Genomic DNA, 13,259 nt, shown 5'->3' with positions numbered 1-13,259 from the left:
CTGTATCTTCTTCCTGCTCCCCAGATCAGAATCTAGGTTTGGGGAGTTACCTGGAAAGAGGATATTCATGTTGCCGGTGAGGTCATAGGCCTCGATATGAAATATTAATTTATTCACAAATATATTTATAATATATTTAATATATAAGTAAATATATATTAATAATTATTATATAAAGTCCTAGGGAAGGGATTAAGTCACTCTTGCATTTTCCTTGATGTTTAAGGTTTTTTTTAGCCACACCAATTTACATTTAAGTTTTTTTTAGCCACACCAACTTACAAGTGTGAGTTCATTTAGCCATTCACTCAGGAAAGTAATGTTTTTATACCCTTACTTAGAATAACCCTATGCATGTACAATGAGGATCCATGTTATGCTACACTGTCTTAGTATTTCATTAAATGCCACTTTTGCTTTTTGAGGAAAAATACCACAGGCCTTTTGTTTGAGAACTCAGCATTTGCCAGTTTAAAACTATCACAACCAATTTTTATAATGTTAGGATGATAAGATTATGTAAAATCACAGAGAAGGACAGGAGAAGACTTACAGCTGTTCATGAAGAAGAAGACAATGTGGGGATATTTTGCTTCATATAACTTCATCTTTAACTGATGGGAAACCGAGGTGCACTTTTGATGGGTCCTCTGATTGTTTGCTTTCTACGTGCCATCCTGTTTTGGAGTAGTACCATTCACAGGCATATGTCCAGAGCCCAGGAAGCTGGCAGCATGCCACCTGAAGAAAATGGAGCTCTGTGAACTATCTGCTACTCTGCCCAGCACAGAAGAGGACAGGGACTGGTGGCAGGGTTTGCCATTTAGGTCTCATTATTATTTACCATGTTTGGGAATGGGCCTTTGGCCCAATAGAGGAAGCTGCTGAGATGCTTAGAAGATGAACTATGGCATTCTTTTCCATGTATACAATTATAATAGAAGACATGTCTGTAATCACCTCATTTGGCTGGTGCAGAAATGAGAGTGGGAAGCTCACTTTTCAGAGTGGAATAGTTGTAGAATTTTATGTTCACCTGTTGTAAGATTTGGGAAAATGCCTTAGGGAGATTAGTGGTCCTAAAAAGTACATAGTTTATCTGACTTCAATGAGCAGTTTTCTGGAAAGTCTTTTTAAACTTACATGATTATAGTATATTCTATAACTGCAGAAATTTCCCATTTAAATATTTTATATTAGGGGTCTAATGTGTTTGTTTAGTAATTTACTAATCTATTAATATTTACTGGACATCTACCACATATTAACAGCTGCATTAGGCACTGCAGATAAAATGGGGAACAATACAGACAGTCTTGGAGTCACAGAGCTTTCTGCTAGGGGAGGTACACACAGAGAGAAGCAGGAAGTCGTGATGAGGCATGGAAAATGGGTGTTTGGGAGGTAGAGGACACCATGGGAATATGTTGCAGGGTCACCCAGTCAGGGAGGAGAGTGATGACTGTGAGTGGCTGTCAGCTCAGCCCAAGCAGCCCATACTCCAGTGAGATGGAGCATCTCTAACAAAGGTCTATGACAGAGAAGTATAGAAAACGAGGAGTATGAGAAAGTAGAGAGACAGAGAGAATACATAGCTTCAGCAAGCTACAGTGCAAATCACTGTGGCAGGGGGGTGAGGCTCTCATAATTGGTAAAACCCAGGTCACACCCCCCAAGGGAATTCAGAATACCATTATCAGAAGAAAGGGGAGTAGATCCTGGACAGGAAAAATTAACAGCTGTCCACTAGAGCTCATGTTCTTATAAAAAATCATAACTGAAGGAATATTTTCAGATATCTTTAGTTTTGTGTGCTCTGAGTTTGACTTAGTTTTTCTTCTTTGTAACCTAATAAAATTCAGCATAAATTCATATATTTCAATTGTATATATTTATATGTCAAAATAATCCTTATTTTTGGACTATATATTTCTTCCATTTCTTTAAGAGATTGGAATAAACATTTTGTATTTTTAATATTGTCTGTTAAACAGTGAGAAAGTTACAAGTGTAGAGGGACGTGAAAGCTCAAAATTTTCAAATAAGAGCATGAACCCAGTAAATTCTGACAGCTTTATAGTCAGGTCTTCCAGAGCTAATTATTCAGTGTATGTCTTGTCTTTGCTAATCCTAGTTTTAATATTTCATAGTTTCTCTGGGTTGGTTGGTGTTTTTTTTGTTGTTTTTTTGCGCATCTGTTACTAGGTGGCGTAAACTCAAGAGCTTCCCCATGGAATGTGGTGAATAGGTCACAGGTGTGGGGAGATGCTGGCTTGCTCAGCTCTGAGGATGGTGGGTTGGGCCACAGGTGGTCAGTCTCTTAACTCTGCCTCTAGTCTTGAGCATTTTCCTGCTTTGACTCCTATGTGCTGTAGATATAATATTGGTACTTCAGTGTATGCCATGACATGGAAAAGGAAGCAAGGTAGGATATGTCCTAATTTTTTAGACAACATTTATTTGATCTTATAAACAGGAAGATAAAGGAGTTTCAAAGCAGTAGTTCATATTAATGTGGTTCTTTGCATTTCCTATATATATTTCTTATATCATTTTTAGTTAGCAAATGGTTATGTACCAAAGTACCAGAGTACAGTTTCTAGTTCATGATGCCGCAAGCAACTTGTTAAATATGCAGGGTAAAATAAAGGCTCTTAGAAATATGAAACACCAAAATTTATCCATGTGCTGGCAGAAACTTGATCTAATCAACTCTCTTTAATTACAGGTATTTTTCTTCTAGCTTATTCTATCTTTAATTAGATAAAAGTATTTGCAGGCATTATATATTTTCCCAACTCATGACAATCTTATTCATTGGCATAAGAATGAAAGAACAACTCTCCATCTTCTGAAAATTCTAATGATAATAAAAGTATAATATAGCCAATTGCCCTCATTCTTCACCAAAGCATAAGAAATAACTGCAATTCAGCTGAAAAATGTTAAAACCCCAACTAGCTAAACAGCATAAGAACTCTTTCCGAAAGGGCTCTTAATGACTTTGAGATGAGCATGTGGTGTAGTGTCTTGGAATAGCAGATATTTTCTTATGATGGCAGTTGTTCTCCCCCACTATAAAAAAAATTCAGTTGGGGCATGACAACATGCTGTCTGTTCCCAGAGCTATTCCATAATTGAGGAAATATGATGATATTTTAGGATGTGGCAAACAAAGGGAAAATGAGCAGTCAGATACTTAGGTGCACAGACATACTATCCGTGGTTCTCAGATAAGGTAAATGGCTGCACCTTACCTATTTCACTCAGTATTATGTGTTTAAAAGGATCAAGGATGACTGAATTATAGTTATTTCTTATACAATTCAGGCTATTGTCAAATCCATTCCTGGAAACTGAAAAAGTGAAAACTGAAGCATAAAAGAAAACAACTTTTTACCTAGTATCTCTCTACTGAAACGTGTTTGATGTATGAGACACCAGATCCTTGAAGACCTCTTCCCACTTTGAGGATCTCTGTGAGTTCTAATTTGATTATGAACTATCATTATGAAAACTCACTTGTTAGTGTCTAATATTGACTTTTTGTTGTAGGACATTTTGAGTTTTAACTATTTTGAAAGAAAATATAATAATACTCAAACACATTATATACATGACTTTATGATACTCTTATAGCTAATTTATTCATGGAAATGTTGCATGATTACCTAGTGTAAGCCAGGCTGTATTAATGGCTAATGTTGGTACAAAGCTGAAAGGCATGATTCCTGGCTTAGAGGAGCTTGAAGTCAGCTAGTCAGTAAACAGCAATTAGAGATAAGGAAAATTGCTCTGTTGGTTGTAAATGCCTGTGCTGTAGGATCCCAGAGGAAGCACTGTTTGCTCAGATGTGGGGTGAAGGTGGGAGACATTCTAGGAAGGTTTCTCAGAGAAGTTAGTGCTTGATTCTGTGGTGTGAATTCTACCTAGCCATGTAGAGAGGGAAAACAGGTGTTCCAGAGAGTAGGAGAGGTATCAGCAGCGCTGTGGAAATATGAAACTTCATGAGCAGACGCATGAGAGAAAGATAAGAAACTGTACTGTAGAATGTATTGAACCTGAACTATATTAATTGCTAATGTCTATTTCCTGTCTTTTAATTCAGGTGAAGGAAATACTCACAACCAGATGTCTTAAGGAATACTTTTGAAAAGAACAGAGGTGTACAAAATTATTACGATGATGGAGAAGCAAGTTGGTTTTGGAGAAACTGTATTCTGAGGATGTCATTTGCTTTTGGTTAAAAAGGAAAAAAATACTACTGTAGACAAAGCCTATACATCTGCATTTATTACGGCATTGTAAATAACCATGCAATTAGATTTACACCAGTCTTCCTGATGAGGCTTGGAGCATCTTGCCTCAGTAAACATGAGTGACCCAAGGCAGTCACAAGAAGAGAAGCACAAACTTGGCAGAGCCTCTTCCAAGTTCAAGGATCCTCCCAGAATCATGCAGTCAGATGATTATTTTGTTCGAAAATTTAAAGCCATTAATGGCAACATGGGACCTGCTAATTCTTTAAGTGCTTCAAATTCCAATGAGGGTAGTGGTGGTGGTCCAGCTAATGGCACCCCAGCTGTGCCCAAAATGGGCGTGAGAGCAAGGGTGTCTGAATGGCCGCCTAAAAAGGACTGCTCCAAGGAGCTGACCTGCAAAACGCTATGGGAAAGCCGATCTCAGACCAGTTACGAAAGTGTCACCTCTGTACTGCAGAATGGACAGAATGACCAGAGTGATGGTCAGCAAGAGGAGCAGCTTGATCTGGACTTTGTGGAGGCAAAGTATACAATCGGAGACATCTTTGTTCATTCCCCTCAAAGAGGACTTCACCCCATAAGACAGAGAAGCAACAGTGATGTCACCATCAGTGACATTGATGCTGAAGATGTCTTAGACCAAAATGCAGTCAACCCCAACACCGGGGCCGCCCTGCACAGGGAGTATGGAAGCACATCATCCATCGACAGGCAAGGCTTATCTGGTGAAAACTTCTTTGCTATGCTCAGAGGGTACCGAGTAGAGAACTATGACCACAAAGCAATGGTCCCTTTTGGGTTTCCTGAGTTTTTCCCCTGTGATCCCACAATCTCTCCCAGCCTGCATTTAGCAGCACAGATTTCTAGGGGAGAATTTGTCCGCATCTCAGGATTAGACTACATGGACAGTGCCCTTCTGATGGGGAGAGACAGGGACAAGCCTTTCAAACGGAGGTTAAAATCTGAATCTGTGGAAACATCCCTGTTCCGAAAGCTGCGAACTGTTAAAAGTGAGCACGAAACTTTCAAATTCACATCTGACCTGGAGGAGAGCCGTCTTGAGAGGGGTGTTCGCCCTTGGAATTGTCAGCGATGTTTTGCACATTACGATGTCCAGAGCATTTTGTTTAATATCAATGAAGCCATGGCTACGAGGGCTAATGTGGGGAAAAGGAAAAACATAACCACTGGGGCTTCTGCAGCATCCCAGACGCAGATGCCTGCAGGCCAGACAGGAAACTGTGAGTCCCCTTTGGGGAGCAAGGAGGACCTCAACTCCAAAGAGAACCTGGATGCTGATGAGGGTGATGGGAAAAGTAATGATCTCGTCCTTAGTTGTCCCTACTTTAGAAATGAGACTGGAGGAGAAGGTGACAGGCGGATTGCACTCTCTCGGGCCAACTCATCCTCTTTCAGTTCCGGGGAAAGCTGCTCCTTTGAATCGTCTCTCAGTTCGCACTGTACAAATGCAGGTGTCTCTGTCTTGGAAGTGCCCAGAGAAAACCAGCCCATTCACAGGGAGAAAGTGAAGCGTTACATCATAGAACACATAGACCTTGGGGCCTACTATTACCGCAAATTCTTCTATGGGAAAGGTAAGGAAGAGCCTGGATGTTTGCATGTGTGTCTCAGGTATGATCTCTCCAGGGCCAATCACAGTGTTTTATTTTGTGTTGGAGCAGCTTCCTTGGAGTAGTCTACTGCTCTTGATTTTGTTCTCCATCACAGGCCCTCCGTTGCTGCCAGAGTAACCTCTTCTTTCTAGAAATCCCCATTTCTTGCCTTTGCTGTTTTGTAATGCCTCTCCCCATGTGGAGTGCCTTTTATCCTTTTTCTCCCTGCCAATTTGTGAACATCACATATCTTGATTTAGATTTTACCCCTTATAAAAAGTCCCCTGCAATTAATTCTGTCTCAGTCCTGTTTCTCTGAATAACCTTAGACTGCTTACAGTGGGTAATTCTATGGCTTCCCCTCTAGTCTGGCTTGTACTTTGCTCCCACTGCATTGGATGTGTTCTATCTTTGTTGAACGAAAGTATGAATTAGCATGGTAGACAAATTTAGTTTTCTTTCACTTCTACAAATGGGCTTAAATTAATGTTAAGAGAATTATGTACAAATAATTCTATGGTGTTAATTAGAAATTCTTTAATTCTATGTGAACTAAATGATTTTTGCCTTTTATTTATATCTTTAGGCTTGAAGGATACATTCTTCAAAGGTCAAGTAGTTGAATCCTCAGCCTTTAAATAAGTGTCCTTAATTAGCTCAGGGACACAGAATCTGCTTTGTTTTAGAGACCTTCAGAGAAACAGGCTCCCCACACATGTCAGTGACACATGCCAATGAAACACTCAGGTAGCTCTCAGTACCTTGTTATTGGGTGCAGTTGGCCTCCTGTGCCCCTTCCTTAGAGTACCCCTACTTTTCAGGGCTTTATTTTCCTATCTTCAGTTTCACCTGCTGTCCCTCTTCCTCTCTTAGGTATAACGTCGTGGGGCACCTGAGTAGACAGAGGAGGGCCCAGCCAGACTTCTCCTCCTCCTGTCCTTTAGTGAATAAACTATTCTGCCACTAGGGTGGGTAACTGTGAGCTGACTGTACTGTTAATTTCTTTAGTATTAGTTTCTGTCTCCAGAATGTTTACATGTAATCTTTGACTCTAGTTGTTTCTTTTTTGGGGGCTGGGTCAGGGGGTAACTCAGACCTCAGGAGGTCACTCTGTCCACTTAAGTCTCTTATAACTGTGGTCCCCAAGCCCTAGCCTAGTGTACCGGTCCATGGCTTGTTAGGAAACAGGCTGCACATCAGCACCTGAGCTCTGCACTCCCCCATCCCCCACAATACCCCACCCCTCCACCCCCCAGTCTGTGGAAGAATTGTCTTCCATGAAACCAGACCCTGGTGCCAAAAAGATTGGGCACCTTATAACATTACAACCCCTATGAAAGCCCTTTTTTTTTTTACTTTTCCCATGGACTGCACACTTAAAAGAATTTGTTTACCAGATAACTTCTGATTCTTAAATCAGTGATTTCCCCCCTTCTGTTTTTGCATCAATCCAGACTTAACTAGTCTTCTGTAATCATAATCTTATGACAACACCTAAATGAGAGAAATGATTCTGATGTAATAAAGCTAAATAAACAGACACTTGCACTGCAGCTGGTCATCACTTAGAGTTGTTGCTCTGTCCTCATACTGATGACATAACAGGCCTGAAATAATTTTGTCAACAGGTCTTTGTTCCCTGTTGTGTCTCCTCTGCTCTTCGCTTCCCCCGCCCCATGTCAATTCTGGCTTCTGGCATGCATTGGCATTACCACCATGAGTAATTTCCTGCCAGCCAGTAAAATCAAAGAATCTTGGAGCTGCTTTTTAGCCTATGCTGTGAAGGTAACTGTGTTTGTGCAAGGGCATCGCGTCATAGAACACTGCTCAAGGTTGATCTCTAGGTGGAAGTTAGTTATTTTTGGAAAGGGAGACCATGGAGAAATAGGCTTCCTAATTAAGGTTGTTTTTATTGATAAAGCCATGGCTGCCAATGCTAGCAATAAAATAAAGCCTCCTGGATTTATTATGCCCTAAAATCCTCTGGTTATTAGTCATTCTGGCTAGCCAAGTTTTGTAAATAGTTTGTGATTCATCCTTTAAAATATCAGAACATAAAAATCATACGTATGTTTATATTTATGCCAAGACTTATTGCCAGCATCTCTTTCATACTTTATTGTACCTCTTAAGTGTATATGGAATGAAAAGCTGATGCTTTCTGTACCCAGGGTCACCACCAATTGATTCATTGATGTCCCCAGGGTCTGTTCTGTGAGATGATTTCAGGTTGCTGCATTCTGTTAGTTTTCTTACTGCTGCTTGTAGATTTTCGCCTTGAATTCTCAACTGTCACTTCTTAATAGTTTTAAAGACCCCCTGGAAGTGATTTATATAGGTTTGAATGTGAAATCATAAGTAGGCTATGTGCGGTGGCTCACACATGTAATCTTAGCACACTGAGAGACTGAGGCACGAGGATTGCTTGAGCTCAGGAGTTCAAGACTAACCTGAGCAATAGTCAGACCCTGTCTCTACAGTAAATTTAAAAATTAGCTGGACATGGTAGTGCATGCCTGTAGTCCCAGCTACTCAGGAGGCTGATGAGGCAGAAGGATCTCTTGAGCCTAGGAGTTGGAAGCTGCAGTGAGCTATGGTAATGCCATTTCACTGTAGCCAAGGCAACAGAGTGACACCTGTCTCAAAAAAATAAATAAAAATAAATAAGACACAGGGTACGGACACCCTGTGAATGCATCCTGGGTGGATGTAGACATACCATCAGGCAGTTCAGGATTGTATAAGGCTCGCTGTCTGGTTTTGAGCTTCGCTATGGATCTGTGAACTAGCCAGAAAACTAAAGTCTAGACTATAGTTACGAATCACTTAATGATGGGAATACAGTCTGAGAAATATGTCAGGAGGCCATTTTGTCACCGTGTGACCATCACAGGGTGTACTTAACACAAACCTAGATGAGATGTACTGTGTTTCCCCTCCAGATAAGACAGGCTCTTATATTTATTTTTTCTCAGAAGACACCCTAGAGATTATTTTCAGGGGATGTTTATTTATTATATTTATTCAAATATAGTTAAGTCGCCTTCTTCTGGAACATCATAACTCTCCAAACCCCGAATTCCATCCTGAATTTTTTGCGACTCTGTTTCCTTTAGAACCATTGGCCCCAACTCTCATGTCGAGCAATAGAGCTCTCATGGGGCAGATGAGAAGGGCTGCTCATCTTCTTTACTGCTCTGTGACGAAATGCATGGGCTATGCATATACACTGGGTAGCCACACTCATCTTTAGGTCTTATTTTCGGGGTAGGGCTTATATTGCGCAAATGCTTAGAAATCCTGCTAGTGCTTATTTTATGGGTAGGTCTTATTTTTGGGGAAACACGGTATATAGGATTTACATATTTGAAAACCAGATGTTCCAGCAACATTGCTGAATATCAGTCATTTCCTATAATTCAATTGCCATGCCAATATCAAGTGCTATATATCAGATTTCTATATATGGCTTTATTATAATCTTATGGGACCACTATCATGTGCAGTCCATCATTGACTAAAACATCATTATGTGCATTACTGTGCTTTGCAAAGCCCTAAAAACAAAAGAGCAAGGCAGCAGTCTCTGAGGTCGCTTTGTCTTCAGTTTTCTGTGCTGTGCAAGGTGCTATTGTGCCAGCAGAGGGGCTTAGGGGCAAGGGGAAGGAGAAGCCACCAGGAGAGAGAATGAGGCTGAGCCCTGGCTGCTCTGCTGTGCTCTCCCTCTCCAGCACAGCTGTGAACTATGCCCTGCCTCTCCTATATTTAGCTCTTCCCTTGTGGCCCAGTGTGACTTGAAAGTGAAATTGGCTACAGTAGCATCTGTTTCTGCTGGTCTGTTTGTAGAGCCATTAAGGACCAAAGGCAGAGACAGCAGCCCAGATTCCTGAGTTGAAAGGTACGGTAAGGTTAGAGGCCTCCCGTGTTGTGGAAGTAGAGTCGGGCAGCAGCCTCCAATCCTGGCTTCACCTGCTGGACACAGCTATGTGTGGAGCTTTTCTATTTGCAAACGTCACAGGTTACATGAACATTATTATGTTTGAAAACAGAGGCCCTGGGCAGACTGGCAAAGATACATGGTGTTTCTACAGCTAGCTTTTTTCTTTCCCTTTTTCTCTTTTTCCTTCTCTCAAGAGTTTCTCACTTTGGACAGTGGCTTTCAGGGATCTTTTGATAGTTTCCAGAGTGCCTTTTATGTTGTTCTCTGCTTCAGGGCTTTGTGTGAAACTTCATTTTCAAAAGAATTAAATGGCTCCCAATCACTGGCAAATGTTTAAAGTACAGAACTTTAATAATGTGGTTTACTTTTTATTGGACAGTTAATGTGAAATGGCTTCTCTTTATGCTGAGGTGTATTCCTATGACACATAGTCACTGAAGGGCTGGTTAATAACTCTGTAAAAGGATTTATGCAGGGGAGTGGCTTGCCACAGTAAACTGTGTAGCAGCATCGCTTGCCCAGGCAAATCCATATGTAGCCTTCAGTGAAACAGCTTTTTTAAAAACAATGAGGACAGTAGTAAGCCTAGTGAATGCTCAATAATGTTTCTTCCTTTCACTGGCAGTGACCGTGAAGAAACATTGGTGCAACTTGCCATACCACACTGTTTCTCTGATGGACCTCATCGTGAAAATGTTGTTCGCCTCTTCTCTGAGCTTTGCATTTGTCAAATAGGCCATGACAAAGAGCCCCTCAGATAGGGATTCTAGTTGTACTCGACCACAGATCAGTCATGTGAGCCTCAGTGAGTCTAGTTTACAATGTAGCAGAGCAGCAGGCTTTGCCTTCTTCTGGACCTATTTGGCACTGGGAGCTGCCACCAAACAATGGGGCTGTCACCAGTACAGCTAGAGCTGGAGCTACACAGTGGAGTGAGAGACACTTGTGAGTTCTCGCTTGATAATGAAGTCTTTAACTTTTTAAGGAAATTGTGCACCTCTTGGGTTACTCAGGAGTTCTAAAACTGTTCTGTGCCCTACTTCATGTCACACAGACCAGAATAGTTCTGGGAGGTGAAGTGAGTAATTTGGGTAAAGAATAAAACCAGAAGGTAGAGTGAAGCTGGGCCTCCCTGGTGACTCAGAGGTGTAGTGAAGTGTCTAAATCACTGTCTGAGCCTTTGGGAACATTGTTTTACTAGACCCATTCTGCTGGTACAATAATATGTGTTCCTCTGAATGTAGGGGCGGGGAAATAGTGAGATTGACAGTATATACTTTTTTTCCACTTAGAAGTTTTAAATGGTGTTTAAATGTCATATGATTATATGAAAATAAGAAAATGTAGAGAAGCTAGAAATTCTCCCCAAATCCATCAATGATAGTCACCATTGACAATTTTGTCTTTACCCTTGTAGGCTTTTTCTGATGCAAATAAATTAATGTAAATGGAACCTACCCACTCTTGCTATTATTATAACATGGGACTTGCTTTTGATGATCATCCTTCCCTGTCATTATGTATAGAACTGCATCTGCATTTTAAGAGCCATTATCAGTTATCTTACTGTAATTTGCAACGGGTCTTTGGGAGATGCCAGGTATTTGCCAGCCATGATCTGGGCAGTTGAATTAATGACTCTGTTTGCTCTGCTTGGGAGAAAAACCTGTCAGCTTGATAGAGAAGTATAGTAATGGGTGGAGGGGGGGGGCATATATTTCCTATCCTCTTAGATGCAGTATACCTGCAAAACAGCTCATCAAATACATTAATGAATGTTCATTTTAATAAATCTTTACCTGAAAAACTAATTTATCATTACAAAAGTTTGTCATAGTCTCCCCACCTCCCCATTTGAGTACTAGCTGCATTTAGTGACTCAGTTCCAAAAGATAGTGTATGGAAAGGAGGGGACACATAACTGTACAATGGAGACCTGGCAAACACTACCTCAGCCAGGGGATCAAGGTCAGTGTCAACAGTGGTAAGTCCTGTAGATAGTTAGTGCCCATAACCCCAGTCCAATTAGGGAAAGGCATTAGACAAATTCCAAATGAGGGACATTGTACAAAATCCCTGGCCTAGTACTCAAAACTGTCCAGGTCATCAAAAATAAGAAAATGTCACAGACCAGAGGAGCCTAAGGAGACATGACAACTAAATGTAATGTGGTGTCTGGATGGGATCCTGAAATAGAAAAGGGACATTAGATTAAAAACTAAGCAAATAACGGATATTATTTATCTGACTAAAATATGGACATGAATAATATATCACTATTGGCTCATTAATTGTAACTAAAGTATCAAAATAACTGAAGATATTAACAACTGGAAAACCGAGTGAAGGGTGTAAGGGAATTCTTCACTATGTTGGCGACTTCTCTATAAATCTAAAATAATTTTTAAATAAAAGTTAAAATTTCTCACAAAATGCAAGTCATAAATGCCGATGACTATGCATTTAAAATGAGAATCTAAAAAAAATGAGAATCTATTTCTTTAAAACAAGAAGAATTTGTAAGCAGTTCTTATAAATAACAAACTTACAGGTTTATGTTACTTTATTCAACTGGCTTAAGATTCCTATAAGCAGACAGCTTCACTGTCTCTTGTAACTACTCTCTTACTCAGCTTTATGTCAACTCACCCTTTTCTTCAATGCTGATTTTTGTTGTTAACTGAAGGATTATATCTTATACATAAATCCTAAGTGAACAAATAAAAATTCTTCCAGAATTTATGTAATAGCCCTTTCACTATTCTTGATACCAACTTACCATTTTGTGGCTGGGGAATTCTCTTTTTGCCATTAGGCAGAGTGTCCATCCATTTTAATTGTAGTTGGAGGTTACCTCTTGGTAAACAGAAGTCTATGAATGGCAGGCAGGCAAGGTGGCATCACTTAAAGTGGAAAGCATGCCTGGGTTCATCCCAACTCAGTTTGGGGGCAAGTCCTTGAACTGCTTTGTGCCTTAGTTAATCATCTGTAAAATGGGATAATAATACAAATCTCTTCTATAAAGGGCTTAGAGCAGTGCCTGTCAATAGCATGCCCTCCCTACCAAGAGTATCTTAAATAAATGTGTAAGACTTTCCTTTCTAAAAGGAAACTATTGTCTATATCACTGATATAGCACTTAAAGGGTAGTACTTTGTTTCAATCATTAAAAGATGAAAAGAGAAAGAAGTAAAGGGAACCATATGGCAGGGTGGTCTGGGGAAAGGTGTCTGGTGAAGTTGGCCACCCCATTCCAAACGCGTTCACTTAAGTGTCACTAATGTGACAGTTGTAGGCAGGAGTATACCTTTACATATCAAATGAACCTCACTGCCCAGTGATGCATGGCTGCATTTGCTTTGAATTTCATGCCTGGTGGCTTTTTTTCTTCTGGTTTTATACAGTCATTGACAAAAATTAATAGGGAGTTGGACACTATTAAAT

The 13,259-nt window shown here is 40.3% G+C and overlaps 1 protein-coding gene across 3 annotated transcripts in view; it reads left to right on the top strand.

Moving 5' to 3' along the window:
* The window catches only part of SIPA1L2 (signal induced proliferation associated 1 like 2), a 210,985-nt gene that overhangs the window by 101,018 nt on the left and 96,708 nt on the right, over positions 1-13,259 (top strand). For 2 of the 3 annotated variants that reach the window (XM_075995464.1, XM_075995463.1), the window contains exon 3: positions 4,109-5,857. In XM_075995464.1, the coding sequence (XP_075851579.1) occupies positions 4,375-5,857 (1,483 nt within the window). In that variant the 5' untranslated portion in view covers positions 4,109-4,374. Of the gene's footprint in view, positions 1-3,330; positions 3,480-4,108; positions 5,858-13,259 lie in introns of all 3 variants that reach the window. The other variant, XM_075995462.1, reaches the window with a different exon arrangement.

This window comes from Microcebus murinus, chromosome 19 (genome assembly GCF_040939455.1).
Source record: "Microcebus murinus isolate Inina chromosome 19, M.murinus_Inina_mat1.0, whole genome shotgun sequence".
NCBI lineage: Eukaryota > Metazoa > Chordata > Mammalia > Primates > Cheirogaleidae > Microcebus > Microcebus murinus.
The sequence above is the reverse complement of the archived record's forward strand: the minus strand, read 5'-3'. Positions and strand labels throughout refer to the sequence as shown.